Raw genomic sequence first — 23,652 nt, 5'->3', positions numbered from 1 at the left:
TGCCAGCAGATGCCCCCACCACACGGCTTCCCATGCCGCACTCACCAGCAGCAGGCGGTTGCAGTTACTGAGGTGCAGCACCACAGCCCTGTCCAGGAACTCACTGCCGGTGCTCATGGGGTCAGAGCTGCCCTCAGAGCCGCTGCACGTGCCGGTGTCCTCGGCCGTCGCCTCGCAGCCTCCCAATGCCCCGCCCGCAGCACGGGCCCCGCCAGCCCTCCTGCAGGAACGGGGGGGACACGTAAACACACACCCACAAAGCAAGGGAACCCCCCCCCACCTCAGCCACAGGCGCCAACTGTCCTGCCCGAGGAACAGCCTCCAGCTCCCAGGGCTGGGGGTTAAATCCTTCCAGTTCTGCTGCCGGTGAACTTGCACCAAAGGAAGAAAAAAAGAGCCCTGGTTTACGTAGGACCTACCCTATGAGCACCCTGCTGCTGCCGAGCCCGCAGACAACACGCACGCTCATCCCCACCCCCAACGGCCCCAGCGCTCAGTGACGCGCAGGCACAGGCATGGGGCAGCAGGCCCCTCTGTGCATGGAGGGGCAGGTGGGGCGCTCCAGGGGCTGGGTGCTTGGGGTCACACCTGGGAAGCGATTGTGGGAGCCCCTGGAGACAGCCCCTGGCCATGTGGGTGGAAAGCTCCCCGGGAAGCTCTCACCCTGCTAGAGTGGGTTCTGCCCCCAGGCTCCAGGGGCACCTGAGGCCCCCCAGCGCCTCCAGTGACTGAGCCCTTTGGTCCCCTGGGGTGGGCAGCGCCAGCCACATTACAGAGAGGCAGTGAGTCAAAAGTACAGCCAGGAACAGACCCCAGGAGTCCTGGGCCTCTGCCCTCACCCCCAGCACCCGCTGCCGCCCTGCGAGCACAGAACCCAGGAGTCCTGGGCCTCTGCCCTCACCCCCAGCACCCGCTGCCGCCCTGCGAGCACCGAACCCAGGAGTTCTGGGCCTCTGGGCTCACCCCCAGCACCCGCTGCCGCCCTGCGAGCACCGAACCCAGGAGTCCTGGGCCTCTGCCCTCACCCCCAGCACCCGCTGCCGCCCTGCGAGCACCGAACCCAGGAGTCCTGGGCCTCTGCCCTCACCCCCAGCACCCGCTGCCGCCCTGCGAGCACCGAACCCAGGAGTCCTGGGCTTCACACCCTTTTCTAACAGTCCCCCAGGCCTCCAAGGAGCGTGTTGTGCAGCAGCGCCCAGAGTGGGAGAGAGCCTGGGCCAGGGGCCGTTGCTAGTCTGATCTCTAGATCCCTGTGGTTTAGAGTGGACAAGGAGTTGGATGGGTTTGGGACCCATTTCTGCTTCTCTCAAGATGTCAGCCCCCCACGTCTCGCAGGGGACAGCAGCTGGGCCACAGGCTCCCCTCTGCACCCCAGCTCTGGAAAGCTGGGGGGGAGGAGGAGGCAGTGAATACGAACCGCACTCCAGGACCCTGACCACTAGGTGGCGCTGCTGCAGCACAGCCTGCCCAAAGCATGGCTGGCTGGGACTAGGGGGCCCGCACTGGCGCGGCAGCGCTCCTGGTGGCAAGGCCGAGGCTCCCCGCACCCCCGCAGTACTGGGGTCCCGCTGGCCGGAGGAGGCAAGGTGGGCATGACCTGCTCCACGTGCCCTGGGAGCTGCCGCTGAGAGCCAGGCCTGGCCACCAGTGGGCGATAGCCAGCAGGCTCTGGGCTTCCCGGGCACATGGAAGAGGAGGGCAGCCACAGCAAAACTCCGGGACGGGGGCAACGGGGATCGAACCTGGCCCCTCGGTCTGACTCCCTGAGCTCAACGACCAGCTCTGCACGTGGCCCAGCTCCTACTGGGGGGGCCTGGGTCACCCCATGCAGGGAAGTGGCCAGGCCAGGCACCCTGGGTCAGCGCCTGGGACCAGAACCCATCCACAGCTATGTTCTGCCCCGCCCTAGGCCTCCTCAACTGGGGCAGCCAGTGCCAGCGCCCTTGGGGGGGGGCCCCATCCGGCTCACCGCTCGCTCCGGCTGCCCTCCTCCTCCGAGCCCTCCGAGTCGTCCATGTCCGAGGTGTTGAGGAAGCTGAAGCTCTCCAGGGCGTGCTCCACCGTCAGGCTGATGCTGGAGGCGCGGCTCAGGAAGATGCCCTGCTTGTGCTGTGGGGACAGTAAGGAGTGGGGGCTGGGCAGGCTGTGTCCCCGGGCCACTGGCCAGCTGCTGCTGCCCGGCATTTCTACCAGCTGGGACCCATCCCGTGGCCCTCGGGCCTGGGCTACTCCACCACACACGGCGGGAAGACAGGCTGTGGGCACACTGCAGCAGGGACAGCTGGTTCTAGACGCCACAGTCCCTACCAAGCCGCATCAGCTGCCCGTCACCCCAGAGTCTGCCCCAGCTGCCCTGGGACCCGGCCACGGTTGCTGGGCCCTGCTCCCCAAACCCCGCTCTCCACGATGTAATCCCTTCCACCCCCCATCTGACCGGCACAAGGGGCACAGGGCAGGGGGACCATGACAACAGAGCCCATGAACCAGCATCCCCAGCCCAAGGACATTCGCTGCCCTACGTGGGAAGGGGAGGAGCTGGGCACCTACCCGCATGGCTGCCGTAGGGCTGGCACCATCCTCGAGGCCCCACCGCTGCCCCCTTACCATGAGGATCTCCTCTAGACGTTTCAGCTCCCGCTCCAGCGGCTGCAGCTCGGGAAACTGCCCCCGGTAGTCGTCCAGGGCCGAGCACAGCGAGCCGATGGCCTCCTCCAGGCCGCAGTCCACAGGCTTGGGCCTTGGCACCTCTGCTGGGCTGGGGGGCGGGAGCGAGGCAGGGGCCGGCCTCCCCTTCTCCTCTGAGACTGGCTGCAGCACCACTGGCCGGCCCAGGGAGACCTCATGCCCCTGCGGCCCCAGAGCTTGGCACACAGCGGCCTCAGACCGCCCCACCACAGGCTCACAGGCCTCGGCCTGAGACATGGCCCCACAGAGCTCAGCCTCCGGGCCCTTGTCGGGCCCTGCCCAGGGCACCGGCGAGTTCGAGGCCTCGGGGAGGGCGTCCGTTTCCAGGGGAGGCAGCTCCCCGGTGCTGGGGTCCTGGGGGTCTGGCGAAGGCTCCCCACCATGGGCGCTGGGGCCCTCCCTGCAATCCACTGCCGCGTCCAGGCTGCTCTCGCTGATGTGGCTCAGAGTCCGGGAGTAGGGCACGTGCCCATTGACCACCACCTCCTTCCTCGCGCCCCCTGGCTCCTCCTGCCGGCTGGGGGGCTCGGCTGCAGCGCCCGCCTCCTCTTGCTGGGAGAAGGCGATCTCTATGGCAGGGGCGGAGGCCTGCACCTCGGGCTGTACGATGGGCTTGTGGGAGACGTGGCGGGCGCTGCCCGACAGCTGGGGGCTGGAGGAATCATCCGACGACTCCGAGGAGATGGACCAGGCTGTGCCGTTCTCCAGCTCCTCCTGCCGCCGCAGCATGTTCTAGAGAGAGATGGCACGTCAGCACGGCCCCTCGCCGCCGGCCACGCTGCGCCCCGCTGCCAGCGATCACCCCCGCAGCCGCCAGCCACTCCCACCCACCCTGCCAATGCCCCCACCAAGACCTGGCCCCACCCTCCCCTCACAGCCAGCAGCCACACCCACCCACCCTGCCAATTCCTCACCCAGCCCTGGCCCCACCCTCCCCTCACAGCCAGCAGCCCCACCCACCCTGCCAACTCCCCACCCAGCCCTGGCCACACCCTCCCCTCACAGCCAGCAGCCCCACCCACTCAGCCCCTGGCCACACCCTCCCCTCACAGCTAGCAGCCACCCCCACCCACCCCCTGGCCACGCCTTCCCCTCACAGCCAGCAGCCACACCCACCCACCCTGCCAACTCCCCACCCAGCCCTGGCCACTCCCTCCCCTCACAGCTTTCTCCAGCCCCCCGCCCTCCACCGCTGCCAGGGTTTCACACTGGCTCACTTGGGTCCCAGCAGCCTCCCACTTCCCCCTCAGCAGCTCCCCTATCCCCCCGTCCGCCCCCAACCTGCTGAGTCCCAGGGTCTGCCAGCTCCCTGGGGGCAGGGCAGTCACTGTGAGGATACCAGCCCAGCCTAACTCCATGTCACCCCCAGCATCCCAGCCAGCTCCCCACTGGGCAGGGCTGCGGGAGCCAAGAGCTCAGCCCCCTTCAGGCTTGGGACCAAACCAAACCCTCCCCGGTGCGGGGAGCATCCCACTGGCAGGGTCCCATCCGCGGGCCATTGCTCCAGCCTCGGGGCCCTGACAGACTGCCTGGGAGGAAGGGGCTGGCCAACACAGCCCCAGGCATTTCAGCACCACGCTGTGAGCCGGGCTCGTCAACACAGTGCGTACTCTGGTGCCCAGCCTGCACCAGCCCCACTCCCCCACCCCCCGGAGCTGCCCCACAGCCACAACGGGACACGAAAGCCTTGTGCAGACACACACATACTCCGCGCACCTCCCCATGCCGTGTGAGTGCCCACATTCCCCCGGCACAGGGCCCAGCTTCAGAGGGCGAGGGGGGTGTTGGGAAGGGGATGTCCCATCAAAGCAGGGCTGGGTCCACCTCCAGGGTATTCCCTACTGTAACTGCTCCACCCCACTCAGAGCCGGAGATAGAACCCAGGAGTCCTGGCTGCCAGCCCCTGCTCTGTGCCCTTCCTCCAGCCCCTAACCCCACAGCGGGCAGCCCCAGAGCCACCCCAGGTGTGAGCAACGGGTCCCGTTGGCAGGGCTGGCATGAACAGTACGAGATGGGGCAAGGAAAAGTGGAGCTGGAGGCGCGTCTCACTGTGGGCACGGACTGGGCTGGAAAGGGCAAGGGGGCAGGGTCTATATCTATGGCAAGCAGCTACAGCACCTCCTTTGGCATGGGGCAGCCGGGGCAGCCTCAGAGTAAAGGCTTGTCCATGCAGGGAGAGGCTGGCATGGGCCTAAACAGGCCTCTGGGGAACGGGGCTTCCCCTCACACTCGGATCCCTGCCCAGCCTGGAGCCTACGGGCGGCTGCCAGCTCAGAGACAGCAGTTCGGGGGCTGGGAATCCCTGTCCGACAGGTTCCCAGAGCCAGGCCCTATGGATGGGCTAGTGAGCAGGTCGTGCTATCTGGGGTGACTAGCCCACCCAGGCTAAGCTACAGGCTGGCCCCAGCCAGCGAACTTACACGGCCCCGCTGCGGGCATCTCCCGAGCTGGACCGAGGAGCCCTCGCTGCAGGAGCAGCTCCGAGACAGCTTCTCAAGCAGCGTCTCACGGACGATGTCCAGCAAGGCCCCCCCGGGTTTCTCAGAGGCCGCCCACTCCGGGCTTTTGGGCAGAGAGAAGAGGGAGCTGTCAGCAGGGGGGAGGGATCTCGGGGGCATTCAGCCGGCGGCTGGGGCGGCCTGGCTACTCCATCTGCCATCCTCAGGGCGCAGCGGCTCTGGCACGGGGGGGGGGGAGGGGCCCTAGCAGGACATCTGCAAATCAATGAAGCAGCAGCCCAGAGGGCCATGTCCCCTTGGAGCTGCCCCGGGCGTGGGCCACAGGCGACCCACGCAGAGCACAGGGGAGCCCTGCGCTCCCACACGGACACACCATGGCGCTGGGAGCACACAGGCCCAGCGGGACCCTGCTGGCGGCTCAGAGAAGGCAGGGGCCCCTCCCAGAGTGCTCTCGGTCCCCAGCTCCCGCGCAGGGCACGCCCCGTCCCGGGGCCAGGCGCACTCACATAGAAAGCCTGCTCCCGCAGGGAGGGCGTATCAGGCGGGCTCTGGTTGTAGGTGGAGAATCGCTTGTTGACAGTGGATGCTTTGTTGACCGTGCTGGCAGCTGAGGGCTGATCGTCCTTGTCGAAGGGGCTGGGGGCGAGAGCACAGAGGTGAGAGGAGCGGGGGGCTCTAGCACTGCAGGTGGGAGGCCGCTGGGCTCAGGCCTGGAGCTGGGCTCCCAAGCCTCCTGCCACGCGCAGGGCTGGTGCCCTGTGCCATGGGGCAGCACGAGGGAGAGGCAGGGCTGGTAGCAGCGCTGAGCTCTGACCCTGGCGCGGGCACCAAGCTGCGGAAAGCAACAGCAAGCAGGGAAGGGGAGCGAGCGGGAAGCCCAGGAGAGGGCACAGAGGGAGGGAGGCTGGGCAGGCTGCCCACACCCTGAAGCGTTAGCCACAATGCTGGAGAGCACAGGAGGGATGCAGCTGCCATGAGCCCCCGGGGTTGCCGATGGAACCACGACCTGCCAGAGGGGCCATGAGCCAACTGCCCAGGTGGGGGCCTGCCTGCCCAATCTGGATCCAGGACCCCACCACTGGGCAGTGCCATCGGGAGAGCGAGATCACAGACCAGGCCCCAGCATCCTTCGGAGACAGCCACCGGCACCCAGCGCCGGGCTGGGCAGGCTTCCCCCAGCAGGGCCGACAAGCCCCAGGGCAGACAGGGCCGCACTAGCCCAGCTAGCCCTCCCGGCCGCGCTCCCCTAGGCCACTCACTTCCAGTTCACCTCCAGGCTGAGCTTGATGGTGCCCAGGTCGTTGATGTCGACAGCTACCACCTGCGGCAGCGCCGCAAACAGGTCCTTGGTTTCGCACGAGACGTTGCCCACCACCACGTGGTTGGCCAGGCTCTTGAGCTCCGTCACCTGGCAGGGGAGAGGGGGGAGCTGAGGCCAGCGCCCGTGAGAGGGGGCATGGGCAGCCGCCTGTGAGCTGGGGCTGCAGGGCGCCCAGCATGGGCACTGCAGAGCCTGGACCTCCTGGGTTTCACCCGATGTTTACGGTCAGTCGCTGGAAGTTCCGGACTCTGCTCTTTGTCCCATCCCTGACCCCTGGGATCTAGGCCGCCTGTGCTGGCCTGGGGAGAGGTCTGACCCACACTCTCTCTGGGGCGGGGCCGAGTGAGAGCAGAGCACCCTGGTGTGCAATGGGGCCCCAAACCGCTCTGCTGGGTCTCTCAGCATGAGCGGCCGCATGCCTCCACACAGCACAGCGTGTCAGGGGACTTGAACCTGCCACCTCCGGCTCCGGCAGAGCCCCGTGCACTGCCCGTGGCGGGGCCAGTGTCACGAGCCAGCAGCTCGCCAGCTCTGCCACAGGCCAGGCGCTGCATGGCAGGATCCCAGGCCGGGAGCATTGGATGCTGCTGGCAGCTGTTCTGCCCATGCCCCGATGGCCCCATGCAGAGCCGCAGGCCCTGGCCCAGCGATCACAGACGGGCCCCGGCACAGGGCGGGGGGTTGCCCGGTTTGGGGGACGGTGCGCTCGGCTGCTCAGCCATCCCCCGAGGTTAACCCATCGCTGCCCTGGGAAAGGAAGTGAGCAGTAGCGACCTTCCCCCACAAGCTGCACCAGCCAGAGCCAACGGCCTGGCAACAGCTGGCTCGGAGCCCGGCGAGGGACGGAGCTGGGGCTGCGGCGGCAGGTCATGCCTGGGCACGGGGTCGGTTACTTGAGTTCTTCCTGCCTGTGGAGCGGATCAGGATGGGGCTGCTGCCCGCCCAGCTCCTGGCCCTGCTGTGCTCAGGGAGGGTCGGCACAGAGCCCCAGGCCTGGCCACGCCGCGGGGGCGGCCAGGATCCCCTGTACCTTGATGGAGAGGAACTCGGTGATGAGGGGCAGGAAGACCATCTCCTCGCTGTCCCACACCTGCTTCCCGTTCCCCTCGATGCGCCCCTTCAGCTTCCAGCGCTGGCGCCCGTACTTCATGAAGATCTGAGGGCGAGAAGAGTGCGGGGTCGGTGCCAGGCGGGGCTCAGCCAGGACACAGCCACGCCAGCCACTCCGAGCCAAACCCCAATCCCCACGCGTCTCCCTGCAGCAGGGCGGGGCTCGGCGGCCTGTTCGCTCTGTCCTCTAGGGAGAGGGGAGCTGCCTGGGGTTCCCCTCTGCCCCCCAGGAGAATTTCAGTGGCTGGTTCTGCCAGCGATCCCATCCCACCCCCCGGCTCGCTGACTCCTGCAGCTGCTTTCCCCACATACCTCATACTGGTCCCCAGCACAGAGCCTGGCAAACCCGGCCAGTCCTGCAAGAGAAGCGGGAGGGGAAGCTTAGAACCAGCCGACTCCCCTGGCCCTGGCCCCCGCGGCTGGCAAGGGAGCAAGGCCCCACCCTGCCCCGAAGAGAAGCCCCTCTGCTAAGCTGCGCAGCTAGAGGGGGATCAAGGGCCCAGGGTTCACCCCCTGCCCTGGGCTTGGTGCGGAGTCCCATGTGCAGGGCAGGCCTGGGCAGGAACGGGGCAAAGGGAGCGGGGTGTGAGGGAGGAGTGGGGAGGGAGCAGGGGGCTAAGGGGAGTGGGGCATAGGAAGGAGCGGGGTATGGGGAGGGCAGGGTGGGGGGAGCGGGTGTGAGAGGGGGAGCTGTGTTGGGGGAGGGAGGAGCAGCATTGGCGGGAGCAGGGTGGGGGAAGCGGGAAGGGGGAGCAGGGTCTGGAAGGCGGAGCAAGGTGGGGGTAGAGGGGAGTGCGGTTGTGGGAGGGGGTGTGGGACGGGTAGCGGCACTGGGGGGATCAAGGTGTGGGCATGGGAAGGGGGAGCGGGGTTGGGGGACCGGGGTGTGAGGGGGGAGCGGTAAGGGGGAGCAGGGTGTGAGGGGGAGCGGCATTGGGGGGAGCAGGAACAGGAAGCGGGGGGGAGCAGGGCACGGGGAGCGGGAAGGGAGTTTAGGAGGGGGAGCAGGGTGGGGGGAGCGGAAAGGGGGAGCAGGGTGTGGGAAGGAGAGGGAAGGGGGAGCAGGGCACGGGGAGTGGGAAGGGGGAGCAGTGTTGGGGGAGCAGGGTGGGGGGGGAGTGGGGTTGGGGGGAGCAGGGTGTGGGAGGGGGGAGCGGGGTGGGAGAGGGGGAACGGGAGCAGAAAGGGGAAGCAGGGTGTGGGGGGGAGCGGTGTTGGGGGTGTGGGTTGGGGGGTGTGGGTTTGGGGGAGCAGGGTGTGGGAGGGAGCTGGAAGGGGGAGTGGGAAGCGGATTGGGAAGGGGGGAGCAGTGTTGGGGGAGCAGGGTGTGGGAGGGGGGAGCGGGGTGGGAGAGGAGGAACAGGAGCAGAAAGGGGGAAGCAGGGTGTGGGGGGGGAGCAGTGTTGGGGGTGCGGGTTGGGGGGGTGAGGGTTTGGGGGAGCAGGGTGTGGGAGGCAGCTGGAAGGGGGAGTGGGAAGTGGGGAGCGGGGTGGGAGAGGGGGAGCGGGAAGGGGGGAGCAGGGTGAACATAAGAATGGCCACACTGGGTCAGACCAAAGGTCCATCCAGCCCAGTATCCTGTCTACCGACAGTGGCCAATGCCAGGTGCCCCAGAGGGAGTGAAGCTAACAGGTAATGATCAAGTGATCTCTCTCCTGCCATCCATCTCCACCCTCTGACAAACAGAGGCTAGGGACACCATTCCTTACCCATGCTGGCTAATAGCCATTAATGGACTTAACCTTCATGAATTTATCTAGTTCTCTTTTAAACCCCGTTATAGTCCTAGCCTTCACAACCTCCTCAGGCAAGGAGTTCCACAGGTTGACTGTGCGCTGTGTGAAGAAGAACTTCCTTTTATTTGTTTTAAACCTGCTGCCTATTAATTTCATTTGGTGCCCCCTAGTTCTTATATTATGGAAACAAATAAATAACTTTTCCTTATTCACTTTTCAACTTATTTACTTTCTCCACAACACTCATGATTTTAGTGTGGGAGGGGGAGCAGGGCACGGGGAGCAGGGAGGGGTGTGTGTGGGTGAGCAGGGTGTGTGGGGGGAAACGGGAAGGGGGAGCAGGGTGTGGGGGGAATGGGAAGGAGGTCTGGGAGGGGGAGCAGGAGCAGGAAGGGGAGCAGGGTGTGGGAGGCGGAGTGGGGGGGAGCAGGAAGAGGGAGCAGGGTGTGGGGGGAGCGGGAAGGGGATGTGGGAGGGGGAGCGGGAAGGGGAGAAGAGTGTGGGGGGGAGCGGGAGAGGGGAGTGGGAAGGGGGAGCAGGGGGCACTGGAGGGGGCAGGTACCTTTCATCTTGACGTGGAACTCCCCCAGCTGGCTTTCCAGCTCGCTCTCCAGCAGACACATGTTCTGGGGACAGGAGGGACGAGAGCACCCGTTAGCCACAGGCTCCAGCCCCTCCCTACTCGGCTCCCCCGCGCCCCGCCCGGCCCCCCTACCTCGGTGTACTCTTTGTAGCCCTTGCTGGCCTCGGCCAGGCTGTCCCGTGCCTCGCGGCTGCCCGGGGAGCCGGCGGTGTAGGCCTTGACCATGTTGTGGGCCCCATCGCGGAGCCGCCGCTGGATGCAGTACGACTCGTAGAGCTCGTCGATCTGCAATGAGAGCCGCAACGCCATGGTGAGGGGCTGGGCACAGCGCTCGGGGGGCCCTTCCGCACTCCCCTCCTTTCCACCTCCGCGCCTCCAGATGCAGTGTGGGGGAAACTGGGGCAGCAGTAGTGGGAGGGGAGCCCGGGGCAGCAGTGGGGGGAGGGGAGCCCGGGGCAGCTTTGAGAAGCACTGAAGTATGTAGAGGGAGAAACATGCCCCCCATATGCCTATAAGAGCCGTGAGGGGCACCCCCCACCCCCCCGGCAGGTTGCCCTTACCTTGCTGGCATGGAACTCCAGCCTGCGCAGGAACCGCTCGATCGACTTGACTTGCTGGAACCGAGCAGGAGGAGAGCGGGTCAGATGCAGTCAGCACGGGGCCATGCCGCAAGGGGCGGCTCCAGGCCACACAGGCCCAGCAAGGAGCCAGGCCGCAAGGGGCGGCTCCAGGCCACACAGGCCCAGCAAGGGGCCAGGCCGCAAGGGGCGGCTCCAGGCCACACAGGCCCAGCACGGGGCCAGGCCGCACAGGCCCATCATGGGGCCAGGCCGCAAGGGGCGGCTCCGGGCCACACAGGCCCAGCACGGGCTTCCCCGCTGCTGCGTCCAGGGGCACGGGGTAGGGCAGGACGGGAAAGCTGAGCTGCCTCCCCGCTAGGGCTGGGATCCCCATGGAGGCCCAGCGCTCGGCCCCAGGCGGTAATCGAGAGCGCCTTTCTCCCACACGTGCTTCAGGCCTTGGCTGCGAGCCAGCCACTAACTCCCTACAAAACCATGTGGCTCCGCAGCCTTCCGAGCAACTCGGGGCGCTGGTGGGGCCGCGACCCAGCTAGCTCTCCAGCCACCCATGGAGGCTTCTAAGAGACGTGGGACAGACAGGCCCTGAGTGACCAGGGCACAAACCCAAGCAGAACCCCACCCGTGCCGGCCCCCCTCGGCCACCACACCGGCTATCTGAAGCCCGTTAGCCCAGAGGTTCTGTCCGTGTGCTCCCCCAAAGCCCCCACCCCAGCGGGTTGGTCCAGGGCAGAGCACAGTGAGTCGCACGTTGGATGCTGGTGTCTGGCTTTCCCAACGCGGCTCTTGTGCAACGGGGCAGGATACAAGGCGGGAGGTGCCCCGTTAGCAGAGCCTGCCCCACGTTCCCCTGCACCTCAGGAACTGTCCGGCTGGGAGGCCTGCGTGGGGAGGGGAGCTGACGAGGCCAGTCAGGAGGGTGAATGGGTGAGTGCCCAGTTCGGAGGGGAGGTAGTCAGCCCAGAGAGCAGCGTCAGGAGCTCAGCAAGGGACCTGCCCCACTATTCCCCCAGCGGCTCTCTTCAGCACCGCCCTTACCTTGTCGAGATCGTAGAGAAAGCCCTAGAGAAAGGAGGACAGAAGAGGGGTGAGAGCTCAGAAATCACTGGGATCACACATGGCACTGCCATCGGACACGCTGGCACCTGGCAGCATGTCAGCACAAACATGCAACACCCCAGCAGCGCGCACGTAACATGCAGCATGGGAAGCCCCGGGGTGGGGGGCCCCGTGCTAAGGAGCTCACTGCCTGAGCGCCAGAACCTCAGCTGGGTTCCCACTGCCGCACAGACCACAGGGAGGGGCTGTCACGGTGCACCGCTGGGCTGCCGCAGGGCTCTGCAGCTCACATCCATGCACAGGCACCCTGGACTGCAGGAGAGGCACCAGGGGCTGCCCTGGGTATCCAGCCAGCACTGTAACCCTGCCCAGACTCGCCGCTCCTGTCTCGCCCTTGGTCCAATCCCCCTCCAGCTCCCTTGTGGAGACACCCTGCCCAGGGACCCAGGCAGAGCGCAGGGGGAGGAGCTGGGGCAGAGCAGTGCCCGCAGAGCCGAGTGCGACCCGCACTCACCAGGCGGGAATTCCTCTTGGACTCGCGGATCTGGGTGCTGAGCTTCTCCAGTTCCAGCTGGTGCACCTCCAGGTAGGCTCTGCGGGCAAGAGCACCCCCCACGTTAACCCCCAGGCTGGGCATAGAGACAGCCAGCGGAGCCCAGCCCCCATCAGTGGCTGCGCCCGGCACCCGCCCCCCTCCAGCTCAACCCCCCCCGGCACCCGCCCCCCTCCAGCTCAACCTCACACCCACCCTAGATCAACCCCACACCGGCGCCCCCCCAGCTCTCCCCCACACCCAGCACCCACCTCAACCTGACACCCACCCCACACCTCCCCAGTTCAACCCCACACCCGGCGCCCACCCCCCCAGCTCTCCCCCACACCCGGCACCCACACTCCACCTCCCCAGTTCAACCCCACACCCGGCACCCGCCCCCTCAGCTCTCCCCAACACCCCACACTCACCTCAACCTCACACCCGCCCCACACCTCCCTAGCTCAACCCCACACCCGGCGCCCACCCCCTCAGCTCTTCCCCACACCTGGCACCCACACCCAGCACCCACCTCAACCTCACACCTGCCCCACACCTCCCCAGTTCAACCCCACACCCGGCACCCGCCCCCCCAGCTCAACCCCACTCACAGCACCTACCTCCCTAGCTAAACCCCACACCTGGCGCCCACCCCCTCAGCTCCCCCCCACACCCGGCACCCACCTCAACCTGACACCCGCCCCACACCTCCCCAGTTCAACCCCACACCCGGCGCCCACCCCCTCAGCTCTTCCCCACACCTGGCACCCACACCCAGCACCCACCTCAACCTCACACCCGCCCCACACCTCCCTAGCTAAACCCCACACCTGGCGCCCACCCCCCAGCTCCCCCCCACACCCGGCACCCACCTCAACCTGACACCCGCCCCACACCTCCCCAGTTCAACCCCACACCCGGCGCCCACCCCCTCAGCTCTTCCCCACACCTGGCACCCACACCCAGCACCCACCTCAACCTCACACCTGCCCCACACCTCCCCAGTTCAACCCCACACCCGGCACCCGCCCCCCCAGCTCAACCCCACTCACAGCACCTACCTCCCTAGCTAAACCCCACACCTGGCGCCCACCCCCCCAGCTCTCCCCCACCCCCGGCACCCGCACCCCCCAGCTCTCCCCCACACCTGGCGCCCACACTCCACCCCCCCCAGCTCAACCCCACCCCTGGCACCCGTCCCCCTCCAGCTCAACCCCACCCATGGGCCACACTTGGCTCCCATCCCCCCAGCACTGTGGAGAGGCAGTGGAGCCTGGCAGTGTTGGGAGGGAGGTGGGGAGGTGTTCGGGGGCTCCTGCAGGGGCCAGGGGTACCAAAATACAAGTTTACCAGGGCGCCAGTTTCCCTGCCCCAACTCACATCCACCTACTTTGCCCAGCCCCCGCCCCCTCTGGGCACGCCCAGCACCCCCCCAGCTCACTGTCCCCTACTGCCCGCCCCCCCCCCCCCCCGCAGCTCTCACAGACAGTCCCTCAGCAGAGAGCCTCCGAGCGAGCCAGTGACAGGAATCACACTGCTTTACAATAAGGGCTGGTCACAAACCACAGCCGTGGGCGCCCCCCCCCCCCCCCCCGGCCCGCAGACACCGCCAAGCTCCCGGCAGCCGTCTGAGGGGGGGATTGACACAGGGCTGGGCTGGTGCCGGGGCTCGGACTGCCCTGGAGCGCAGCTTCTCTGGAATAGCCACTTGGGCACAGCTCAGCTCTCCCGGGGCCACCGCCTAGCCCAGCCACAGAGAATCGGTCTCATCTGCAGCCCAACGGCACAGCCGCCCAGTCCCCGTGCAGAGGAACCGGCTCGTCCGGGGCCCTCCCAGGGAGCCCTGTGTCTCCGTGCAGAACCGGGCGCCCCTTGCTCTGTTCCCACGCACCCCCTGCTCGGGGCCATCCAGCTGCCTGGCTGGCTGCTCCCCTTCCCGTGCAGCCAGGCTGGGCGCCGCGGGGCAGGTCACTTACATCAGCCCCTTCTTGAGTGCTTCGTACACCTCGTCCAGCCGGTCAGGCTGTGGCACCTTGGGTGGGGGGGACTTGTGGGACATGGAGAACATCCTCCTGACCCGGGAGCCAGTCTTCCTGGACACCGTTGGGGTGCTGAAGGGAGGCAGGTTCCTGAGGGGAGGAAGCACAAAGAGGCCGGGGGTGAGCTTCCTGCTGGCGCGGCCACCTGGTCCCTGCTGCCCGGTGCCAGGAGCCGAGCGCCTGGGGACAAGGCCACACTCTGCAGGAATCACAGAGGGGGAAGCGCCAGGAGCAACGGCAGCCCTCTCCCTTTCCCACCTGCCATGCCTCAGTGGGAACCTGCCACCTGGGGCCAGTGCCAGGATGCGGAGAGCTGCCGGTGGCTAGCCCTGCTCAAAGCCAGGCGGTAGCAATGCCAGCAGTGTGGGCGTCCCATCTCCTTGAACGCTCGCCCACTGTAGCCAGGGCTGAGCAGGGCCAGGGCCATGCAGGGCTGGTGTAGGAAGGTCAAGGGGGCCCAGATTCCCGCCCCCGTAGTCCCAGAGCCCAGTCCCAGCCTGGGCCGGACCACAATTCTCTGTGCACCCAGGACAGGGCCAGAACCGCAGCCAAAGCCACCATGCCCATGTCCAATCACCGCCATGTCTGCAGCAGTGAGCCTGCCAGTAACCCCGGGTCGATCCGGCCTCCGACACAGGTCCCGGCCATGGAAACGCGCCACTCTAGGCATGTTAATAAGTCATGAAGAACCCTCTCCCCCCCCACCCCAAATCAAACCTCTCAGCGCTGGAGACAGGAGCCTTGCAGTGCGACCTGATGGGCAACGCACCTAGGCTCTGAGTGACCAGGGAGGGGGAACCCATGGCCCGGACTCTCGACTGCCAAGGAAGAACCGGGAGAGGGGGCAGGTTCTCCAGCAACCAGCACCCCAACCATCAAAGCCAACTCTGTGGCTGCACCTGGGGCTGAGGCGGATGCCAGCACCACCTCCAGCCGCGCCTCTGAACCCCTGGTTCTGGAAGTGGCACCCACGGTGGCTAGATAGAGCCTGCTCCGATTTCAGGGCTCCTCTACTGACCATGGGAGTGCTGGGCGTGAAGGAGACCTGGTGCTCTGCCCGTTTGCTGGGCACTAACTGGGACAAGAAGTGGGGCTGGTCACAGCTCACGCGCTCCGAAGCCAGCTTCCTCCCTGCAGAGTTTGCCACGGCCCCGTTCAAGCAATGCATTGAGAACTCAACCCCAGGCCACAGAACAGCGGATGCAGGACTCTCACAATCACTCAGCGCCTCCACAGAGACAGAAAACGTGACTTCTGCACACCCGGGCAAGCCATTAACCAGCACCCAATGGCAAGGACTGTCACGGAGTGTGGGGGAGTCAGGGCCCTGCACCTCCAGCTTCCTGTGATTCACCATGACTCTCAGCCAGCCAGTAAAGCAGAAGGTTTATTTAGACGACAGGAATACAGTCCAAGACAGGTCTTGCAGGCACAGACAACAGGACCCCCCTCAGTTAGGTCCATCTTGGGGTCCCAGGGCGCCCCAGCCCCCTTGCGAGGTCAGAGCCCCGTCTGCCTCCCAGCCAGAGCCCCGTCTGCCTCCCAGCCAGCTCCTGAAACCCTGCCTTCAGCGACCCCTCCCACAGCCTTTGTTCAGTTTCCCGGGCAAAGGTGTCACCTGGCCTCTAACCCCTTCCTGGGTTTTCAGGTTACATGCTCAGGTATTCTCCATTGGTCAGTCTCCCATCCCCCAATGCAGACTATCCTAGCCACACTCCCCTGTCAGCATTCACAGACCACAGTAGAAACAGTCCCAGTTCGTCACAAGGACCACAGCCCAGACTCCCTGCCCAGGGGCAGCTCCCAACCACCCGTAACTGAGATGCCGAGAGAAAGGACATGGGCCCAGCACGGCACATTCTCCAGGCACTGGGGGTCCCAGCGTGGCCCTCGGAAAACTCTCTGATAACCCCATCGGCCCCCCCTTGGGAAGCTCCATCCCGGATTTCTAAGCAAGGCATGATGTCCGTGGGTCTTTCCAGCTGTCCTCTTTCTCCCCCAGGATCCCAGAAATCCCCACACATTCATCTCCCCTTGGGCCAGCTCTCGAGCCTAGAAGCCCATCTTTAGGGCAGCACGCCACCACTGCCTGGGCCAGGCCATCACCTCCGTAAGGCAGCAGCCAGAGCTCGCCCAGCTACCCAGAGCGCCCCACGGCCCGAGTCGAGCACTCCAGCAGGGCTGGCCAGCACCACTCTGCCCGCAGGACACGGAACCCAGGGCCTGCTCAGCATTACCATGGACGCTAGCCTTGACCCTCGCCACGCAGGCCCCCAAATGGCCCCCCGCCCTGTCACACACACACGGATCTCTGGTCTTCCGACCGCCGGAGCCAGAGGCACTCGAGCGCCCACAGCAGACAACAAAGGCTGGGACAGCAGGACCAAAGAATCCCCCCAACCAGTGTTCCCTCTAATTTTTTACATCCATGCGTGGAATGAATTTTGTTATGTGCACCAATATGGAGGTGATGTGTGGCAGGGATGGGGCCGAGGGGTTCGGAGTGTGAGAGGGGGCTCAGGCTGGGGCAAAGGGTTGAGATGTGGGAGGGGGTGAGGGCTGCGGCTGGGGGTGCAGGCTCTGGGGTGGGGTCGGGAATGTAGGGCTCAGGGCTGGGGCAAAGGGTTGAGGTGTAGGAGGGGGTGAGGGCTCTGGCTGGGAGTGCAGGCTCTGGGGTGGGGCCAGGGATGCTGAGAGAGGTGGCGGGGGGCAGGGCAGCGCTCTACAAAGCTTTGTGTCCTTCCTGGAGGGACGCACCCAGTGCTGGGAGCCTGCACCTCCCCCACAGATCCCTCATGTGTGGAGTCCCACAGGGACCAATGCTCTCTCCAGTCCCTTTCAGCAGCTACACGCAGCCACTAGGTGAGCCACTCAGGCATCATGTAGTGCCAGCAACACGCAGGCGACACACAGCTCTGCTGTCCCCACCACCACCAAGATGGCTCAGTGCTGGGGTGAAAGTCGCCCGTGGATGAAAATCAGCTGGTGGAAAACAGGGGCGATGCTGGGGGGCAGAGCAAAGCATTCCCAGCCACGGTGCACTCTCCTTTGCCTGAAGATACACACCCACAATTGGTCAGTTCAGTCTGTAGCTTACAAGAGCCCCTGGTTCCTTGCCTATGTTTAGCTCTCCCATAGCAGCATCTGCGAGTACCTCTCTCTATCACCTCCACGAGGCTGGGAGACCAGCCTGTTATTCACACCTTCGTCACCTCTCAGCTGGACTCCAGCACTGACACACACCTGGGCACGAAACCTTCAGCACTTGGGAAACTCCAGCTGGTGTAGAGTGCTCAGCACGTCTCCTCAGCAACACGAACACAGCGAGCGCATCAAACCAGCTCCCTGACCGGCCTCCCGTACAACAGCGGGGTGACGGGGCCCCCATAAGGCTTTATGGAACATGCTTATGAATGTATATACATGACATAACTAGAATGTTTTATGCTACATATGCCCCGTAACATCTCTCTGTAAAGGTTATGATCTACTGAATCTATTCCTCCTATTTGTACGTATGTATCATTTTTGTACTTGAAGTTAGGAATATTGGCTGTGTACTTGCTTGATTTCTATTGAGAAAGGAATGTGCAAATTAAATGCCCAATCAAGAACCACTTAAGCCAACAATGAACTCGAAGATGCCAATCCACAGCGGAGCTTTCCCAGGAATGTGGCTTGGCTGGTAAGAAACTCAGTCATGCATGGACATGTGACTTGCCCATGTGATTCCAAAACTCCATCTTGGAGCTTTGCATAGGAGAGAGGAGGGTGTCTCACCCCACAAGAGAAAGTCTATTTAAGCCTGTGGGAGACCCCTCCATTTTGTCTTCAACTGGCTAAAGAGAGAGCCTCTCCACCCCCAAGGATACCTGAAAGAAACTGGAACAAAGGACAGTAACCACAGGAGGTGTGAGTGATTGCTGGACCCAGACTAGAAGGAGACTAGTCTATAAAAGGAAGCTTACTGGAACTGGTGAGGTTTTAATTGTATTCAATTTTATTACTGTATTAAGCTTAGATTTGCGTGTTTGATTTTATTTTACTGGGTAATTCACTTTGTTCTGTCTGTCACTACTTGGAACCACTTAAATCCTACTTACTGTATTTAATAAAATCACTTTTTACTTATTAATTAACCCAGAGAATGTATTAATACTGGGGGGTGGGGGGAACAGCTGTGCATCTCTCTCTATCAGTGTTATAGAGGGCGAACAATTTATGAGTTTACCCTGTATAAGCTTTATACAGGATAAAACGGATTTATTTGGGGTTTGGACCCCATTGGGAGTTGGGCATCTGAGTGTTAAAGACAGGAACACTTCTGTAAATTGCTTTCAGGTTAAGTCTGCAGCTTTGGGGCACGTTGTTCAGACCCTGGGTCTGTATTGGATCAGACGGGCGTGTCTGGCTCAACAAGACAGGGTGCTGGAGTCCCAAGCTGGCAGGGAAAGCAGGGGCAGAAGTAGTCTTGGCACATCAGTTGGCAGCTCCCAAGGGGATCTCTGTGATCCAACCCGTCACAGTGGTGTAGTCGAGCAGGATCTGTGCACAGCTGATTGCTTTGAGATACTGGTAGTGATTTTAAGAGAGTTTTAAGTTTGGTGGCTGGAGAACAGACAAAGTGGTTACTGGTTTGTTGTTTTCTGTTTGCTTATTTTGGGTAAGGGAAGTAGGGACAGAAAAGGAAGCAAAATAAGTAAGAGTGAAGATCAGAAGAAGCTAGAATTACACAAGTTGCAAATTGCCCAGAAAGGCTGAACACTGAGCACTGGGAAAGTCTCTGTTACCTAAGAAGCCCCTGAGCTGAGGCATCCCAGTTTCAGTGAACTGCAGAGGGGGTGTGGCCCAGCACAAGAAAGCAGGAAAATGACTACCAGTGAAGCAGCTACTAAACTAGAGCTGGCCAGATTGGAAGCAAAAGAGAAAGAAAACAAACATAAAAGACTGATGGAGAGGGAGGAGGCTGCTCACAAGACAGCTGTGGAGGCCCCGAAGCATGAACTCGCTGTTATGGAGCTGAAGAGACAAAACCCTTCAGCTGCTGGCTCCACTTCCCCCAAAAGCCACAAATGGAAGCGACTATGTCCTCAGTATGATGAATCCAGTGATACTGCTGAATATTTCATCACCTTTGAGAGACTGTGCACCCTCCATGCGATCCCTGAAGATCACAAGATGACCACATTGATAGCAAAATTGACTGACAGAGCTCTGGCCATATTCAATAAGATGCCTATTGATGATGCTTCAAACGATGGTACATTTAAGGAACTGGTTTTGAAACAGTTTTAGGTTACACCTGAAACTAACAGGGTTAACTTCAGGAGTCTTAAGAGGGGATCTGGATTGAGTAATGTGGCTTATGTAAATGAAATGAGAGATTTGGTAGATAAGTGGGTGAGGAGGGAAAGACATTACAAGCTTTGAAGAAATGTGTGATTTGGTTACTCAGGAACAATTCCCGAATATGTGCAGTGATGATGTAAAACAGTATTTGTGGGACAAAAAGGTGAATGCAGTGGGTGAATTAGCTGGGTTTGCAGACTCTTATGAACAAGCACAAGCTGCAATTAAACACAAACCACTGGCAGAGGGGTACAAGGTTGGGGGAAAGCAGAATCACCGTTTTACCCCTGGGAAAAAGGAGGCTGGGCATTCACCTCCTCATTCCCCTGGTACTCGTCCCAAATTTCCTGTGCAAGCAGAGGAGCCCAAGAGGTGCTATCATTGTAAGTCCACTGAGCACCTGAGGAATAAGTGTCCCTTGCTGAGTGGGAGCAGGCAGCAAGTAACACATGAAGCTGCTGCTTCTCAGAGCCAGGCTGTGGCCTCTTTCCACACAGGATCTGTAAAGCTTGCTTCTCCCCAACCAAGCAGTGAGCATATGCATGCTGTTAAATTGAATGGGGAAGTGCTTCTTGGATTAAGAGATATGGGGGCTGAAATTTCTGTGGTCAGGAGGGACCTGATCCAGGAGAAGGATTTGTTGCCAGGGAAAATGGCAGAATTAGAGCTGGTCGGGGGTTACAAGGTCCTTGCACCTTTAGCTAAAGTACATATGCAAACTAGTCATTTGCAGGCTGAACTGACTGTTGCAACGGTGGCACACAATTTTGCACCGTTTCTACTGGGGAATGATTTCTTTAATGTGGCAGAATCTGTCCCAGGGTTGGTTAGCAGTGAGAACGAATCTTGTGCTGAAAGCCCTGGAGGTGGGGGGTGAAGTCACATGGACTGCTGGGGGAATAGGAGAGTGTCTCTTAGGCCTTGGCTACACTTGCGAGTTACAGTGCTGTAAAGCCGCCCCCAGCACTGTAACTCACTCCCCGTCCACACTGGCAAGGCATTTGCAGCACTGCAACCACGGAGATACAGCGCTGCATGTACTCCACCTCCCCGAGAACAGTGAGTATTGTGTTGCCACTGCAGCGCTGCAGCGCCAGTGTGGCCGCCCAATGCGCTGTGAATGGCCTCCAGAATTATTCGTCAGTATCCCACAATGCCTGTTCTAGCCACTCTGGTCATCAGTTCAAACTCTACTGCCCTGGCCTCAGGTAACCAACCATGTGACCCACTCTTTACATTCCCCGGGAATTTTAAAAATCCCCTTCCTGTTTGCTCAGCCCGGCATGGCGTGGAGTGCTATCAGCGAATCTTTCCAGGTGACCATGTCTCCACAAGGCAAGCGAGCCCCAGCATGGAGCAATGGCGAGTTGCTGGACCGTATCAGTGTTTGAGGGGGAGGAAGCTGTCCAGTCCCAGCTGCGCTCCAGCCGTAGGAATTACGATACCTTCGGGAAGGTATCAAAGGACATGATGGAAAGGGACCATGACCGGGACACCCTGCAGTGCAGAATTAAAGTGAAGGAGCTGCGGAACGCCTACCGCAAAGCCCGCGACGCAAACGGCCGCTCGAGTGCTCCCCCCGCGACCTGCAGATTCTACAAAGAGCTGGATGCGATTAACCCCACCTTCACTCCGAGCACCACCAAGGACACTTCAGAGCCAGTGTGTGCGGGGCAGGAGGAGGAAAACGGGAGTGATGGTGGTGAGCTGGATGGAGACACCCCGGAATCCCTGGAGCCATGCAGCCAGGAGCTCTTCTCAAGCCAGGAGGAAGGTAGCCAGTCGCAGTGGCCGGTACTTGGTGGAAGACAAACAGAAGAGCAGGTTCCCGGTAAGCGTTTTTTTTTTCGGGAAGGAATTTTTTCGGTGCGGGCTCTTTGGGAGAGGAAGGTTAGGCATGCATGCCTAGATGCGGAATAGTGCATTGATGTGGTTTAATCACATCGCAGTAATCGGCCTCGGTAATCTCCTCGAATGTCTCATCCAGAACGTGTGCAATGCGCTTGTGCAGGTTTATCGGGAGAACCACCGTGGTCCTTGTCCCAGCCAGGCTAACATGTCCGCGCCACTGTGCCGCGAGGGGACCATTGCTGCACACAGGCAAGCTGCATATGGGCCAGGGCGGAAGCCACATTGCAGTAGAAGACCCTCCCTTGCTTCCCAGGTCACCCTCAGCAGCGAGATATCATCCAGGACGAACTCCTGTGGAAAATGTTGGGACAGTGTTCAGTGTAGGTGCCCCCTGAAGCTCTTGGCTCTCCCCAAGGCACAGAAACCCGGAGGACAGTGCAGCCCTGAAACAATCAGTCCCCCTTACTCACCATTTTGAGGCTCCCGTGGGATATGTGCGCTCTGTTTCGGACGGGAAAATTATGCTATTGTGTAGACCATGTGTGTTTTCTACTCCTTAAGTGCGGCGGGGTGGGGGGATCATTACTCTGTCTGGTATAAACAATGCTGCCTCTGTGAAATGTTGCATTTTGCCTATACAGCAGCATCAACCTTGAGACCTCAGCCGTCCCTCTTATCGCCTGCTCAGAGACTGCAAAGACTCAGGAAGGGACCGCGAAAAAGCAAAGATGACATGCTGCAAGAAGTGATGCGGCAATCTATTAAAGAGAATGAGAAAGCACAGAACTGGAGGGAGAGAGAAAGCAGGATCCGCCAGGAAAACGCAGCGCACCAGCGGCAAAGCACCGCGCACCGGCAGCAAAGCACTGATTGGCTCATAAGCATCCTGGAGCGCGAAGCAGACGCTATCCAGGAGCTCGTAGCCATGCAGAAAGAGGAGCAGTACCGAAAACGCAAACGCCTCCCCTCCCCCTACAGCCCTTGTCCCAAAACTCTTTCTGTTGTGCCCCACTGTCACCTCCAACCCACTTTCCCCAACTTCCATGTTCTTCACGCCACCCGCTGCCTCCAACACCAATATCTTCACCACCCAACCCTGAAGACCACGACCCTTACCCTCTGCACTCAACCCCCATCACCATGCAGTATAGCTATCCTGAAGTGCAGCACTCACTGCACAGCACACCAGACAGGACAGACGCGAATCTGTGATTGAACTGTTCCCCATTCCACCCCCTTGTTTCTTTTCAATAAATACATTTTTTTTTCTTTTCAATAAATGGATTTTTTGGCTTTGAAAACATTCTTTATTATTGCATAAAGTAAAAGACTCCTTAGCCCAGGAAATAAACAGGCACTGCAAGTCTGCTTGTCTGCTTAGCAGACACTGATTCCTAAAGATTGGAACTACTGCAGTTCACTCCCGTGCAGGGCACCAGATATCACTGCTGGTTTTCAGCCTCAAATTGCTCCCTCAAGGCATCCCTAATCCTTGTAGCCCCGCGCTGGGCCCCTGTAATAGCCCTGCTCTCTGGCTGTGCAAATTCAGCCTCCAGGTGTTGAACCTCGGAGGTCCATGCCTGAGTGAAGCTTTCACCCTTCCCTTCACAAATATTATGGAGGGCACAGCACGTGGATATAACCGCGGGGATGCTGTTTTCGGCCAAGTCCTGCTTCCCATACAGAGATCGCCAGTGGCCCTTTAAACGGCCAAAGGCACACTCCCAGTCATTCGGCACCGGCTCAGCCTGTAGTTGAACTGTTCCTTGCTGCTGTCAAGGCTCCCTGTGTAGGGTTTCATGAGCCACGGCATTAACGGGTAAGCGGGATCTCCAAGGATCACAGTGGGCATTTCAACTTCCCCTACCGTGATCTTCCGCTCTGGGAAAAAAGTCCCGGCCTACATCTTCCTGAACAGCCAAGTGTTCCGAAAGATGGGTGCATCATGCACCTTTCCGGGCCAGCCTGTGTTAATGTCAATGAAATGCCCACGGTGATCCACAAGCGCCTGGAGAACCATCGAGAAATACCCCTTCCGATTAACGTACTCGGATGCTAGGTCGGGTGGTGCCAGAATAGGAATGTGCATCCCATCTATCGCCCCTCCACAGTTAGGGAACCCCATTTGTGCAAAGCCATCCACTATTTCCTGCACGTTACCCAGAGTCACAGTTCTTCTGAGTAGGATGCGATTAATGGCCTTGCAAACATGCACCAACACGATTCCAACGGTCGACTTTCCCACTCCAAACTGGTTTGCGACCGACCGGTAGCTGTCTGGAGTTGCCAGCTTCCAGATTGCAATAGCCACTCGCTTCTCCACTGGCAGGGCAGCTCTCAATCTCGTGTC

At 61.7% G+C, this 23,652-nt stretch overlaps 1 protein-coding gene across 6 annotated transcripts in view; it reads right to left on the bottom strand.

Annotated features, from left to right (window-relative positions):
• The window catches only part of RIPOR1 (RHO family interacting cell polarization regulator 1), a 114,973-nt gene that overhangs the window by 7,352 nt on the left and 83,969 nt on the right, over positions 1 to 23,652 (bottom strand). For all 6 annotated transcript variants that reach the window (XM_054048591.1, XM_054048590.1, XM_054048587.1 and 3 more), the window contains exons 3-15: positions 14,040 to 14,192; positions 12,046 to 12,124; positions 11,511 to 11,534; positions 10,455 to 10,508; positions 10,027 to 10,179; positions 9,874 to 9,937; positions 7,888 to 7,931; positions 7,496 to 7,621; positions 6,404 to 6,552; positions 5,651 to 5,780; positions 2,605 to 3,417; positions 1,970 to 2,109; positions 46 to 220 (exon numbers count right to left, since the gene is read on the bottom strand). In XM_054048591.1, the coding sequence (XP_053904566.1) occupies positions 46 to 220; positions 1,970 to 2,109; positions 2,605 to 3,417; positions 5,651 to 5,780; positions 6,404 to 6,552; positions 7,496 to 7,621; positions 7,888 to 7,931; positions 9,874 to 9,937; positions 10,027 to 10,179; positions 10,455 to 10,508; positions 11,511 to 11,534; positions 12,046 to 12,124; positions 14,040 to 14,192 (2,104 nt within the window). The remainder of the gene's footprint in view (positions 1 to 45; positions 221 to 1,969; positions 2,110 to 2,604; positions 3,418 to 5,650; positions 5,781 to 6,403; positions 6,553 to 7,495; positions 7,622 to 7,887; positions 7,932 to 9,873; positions 9,938 to 10,026; positions 10,180 to 10,454; positions 10,509 to 11,510; positions 11,535 to 12,045; positions 12,125 to 14,039; positions 14,193 to 23,652) is intronic.

Source organism: Malaclemys terrapin, chromosome 14 (assembly GCF_027887155.1).
Source record: "Malaclemys terrapin pileata isolate rMalTer1 chromosome 14, rMalTer1.hap1, whole genome shotgun sequence".
Lineage (NCBI taxonomy): Eukaryota > Metazoa > Chordata > Testudines > Emydidae > Malaclemys > Malaclemys terrapin.
Note: the sequence above shows the minus strand (reverse complement) of the source record. Positions and strands in the feature narration are given on the sequence as shown.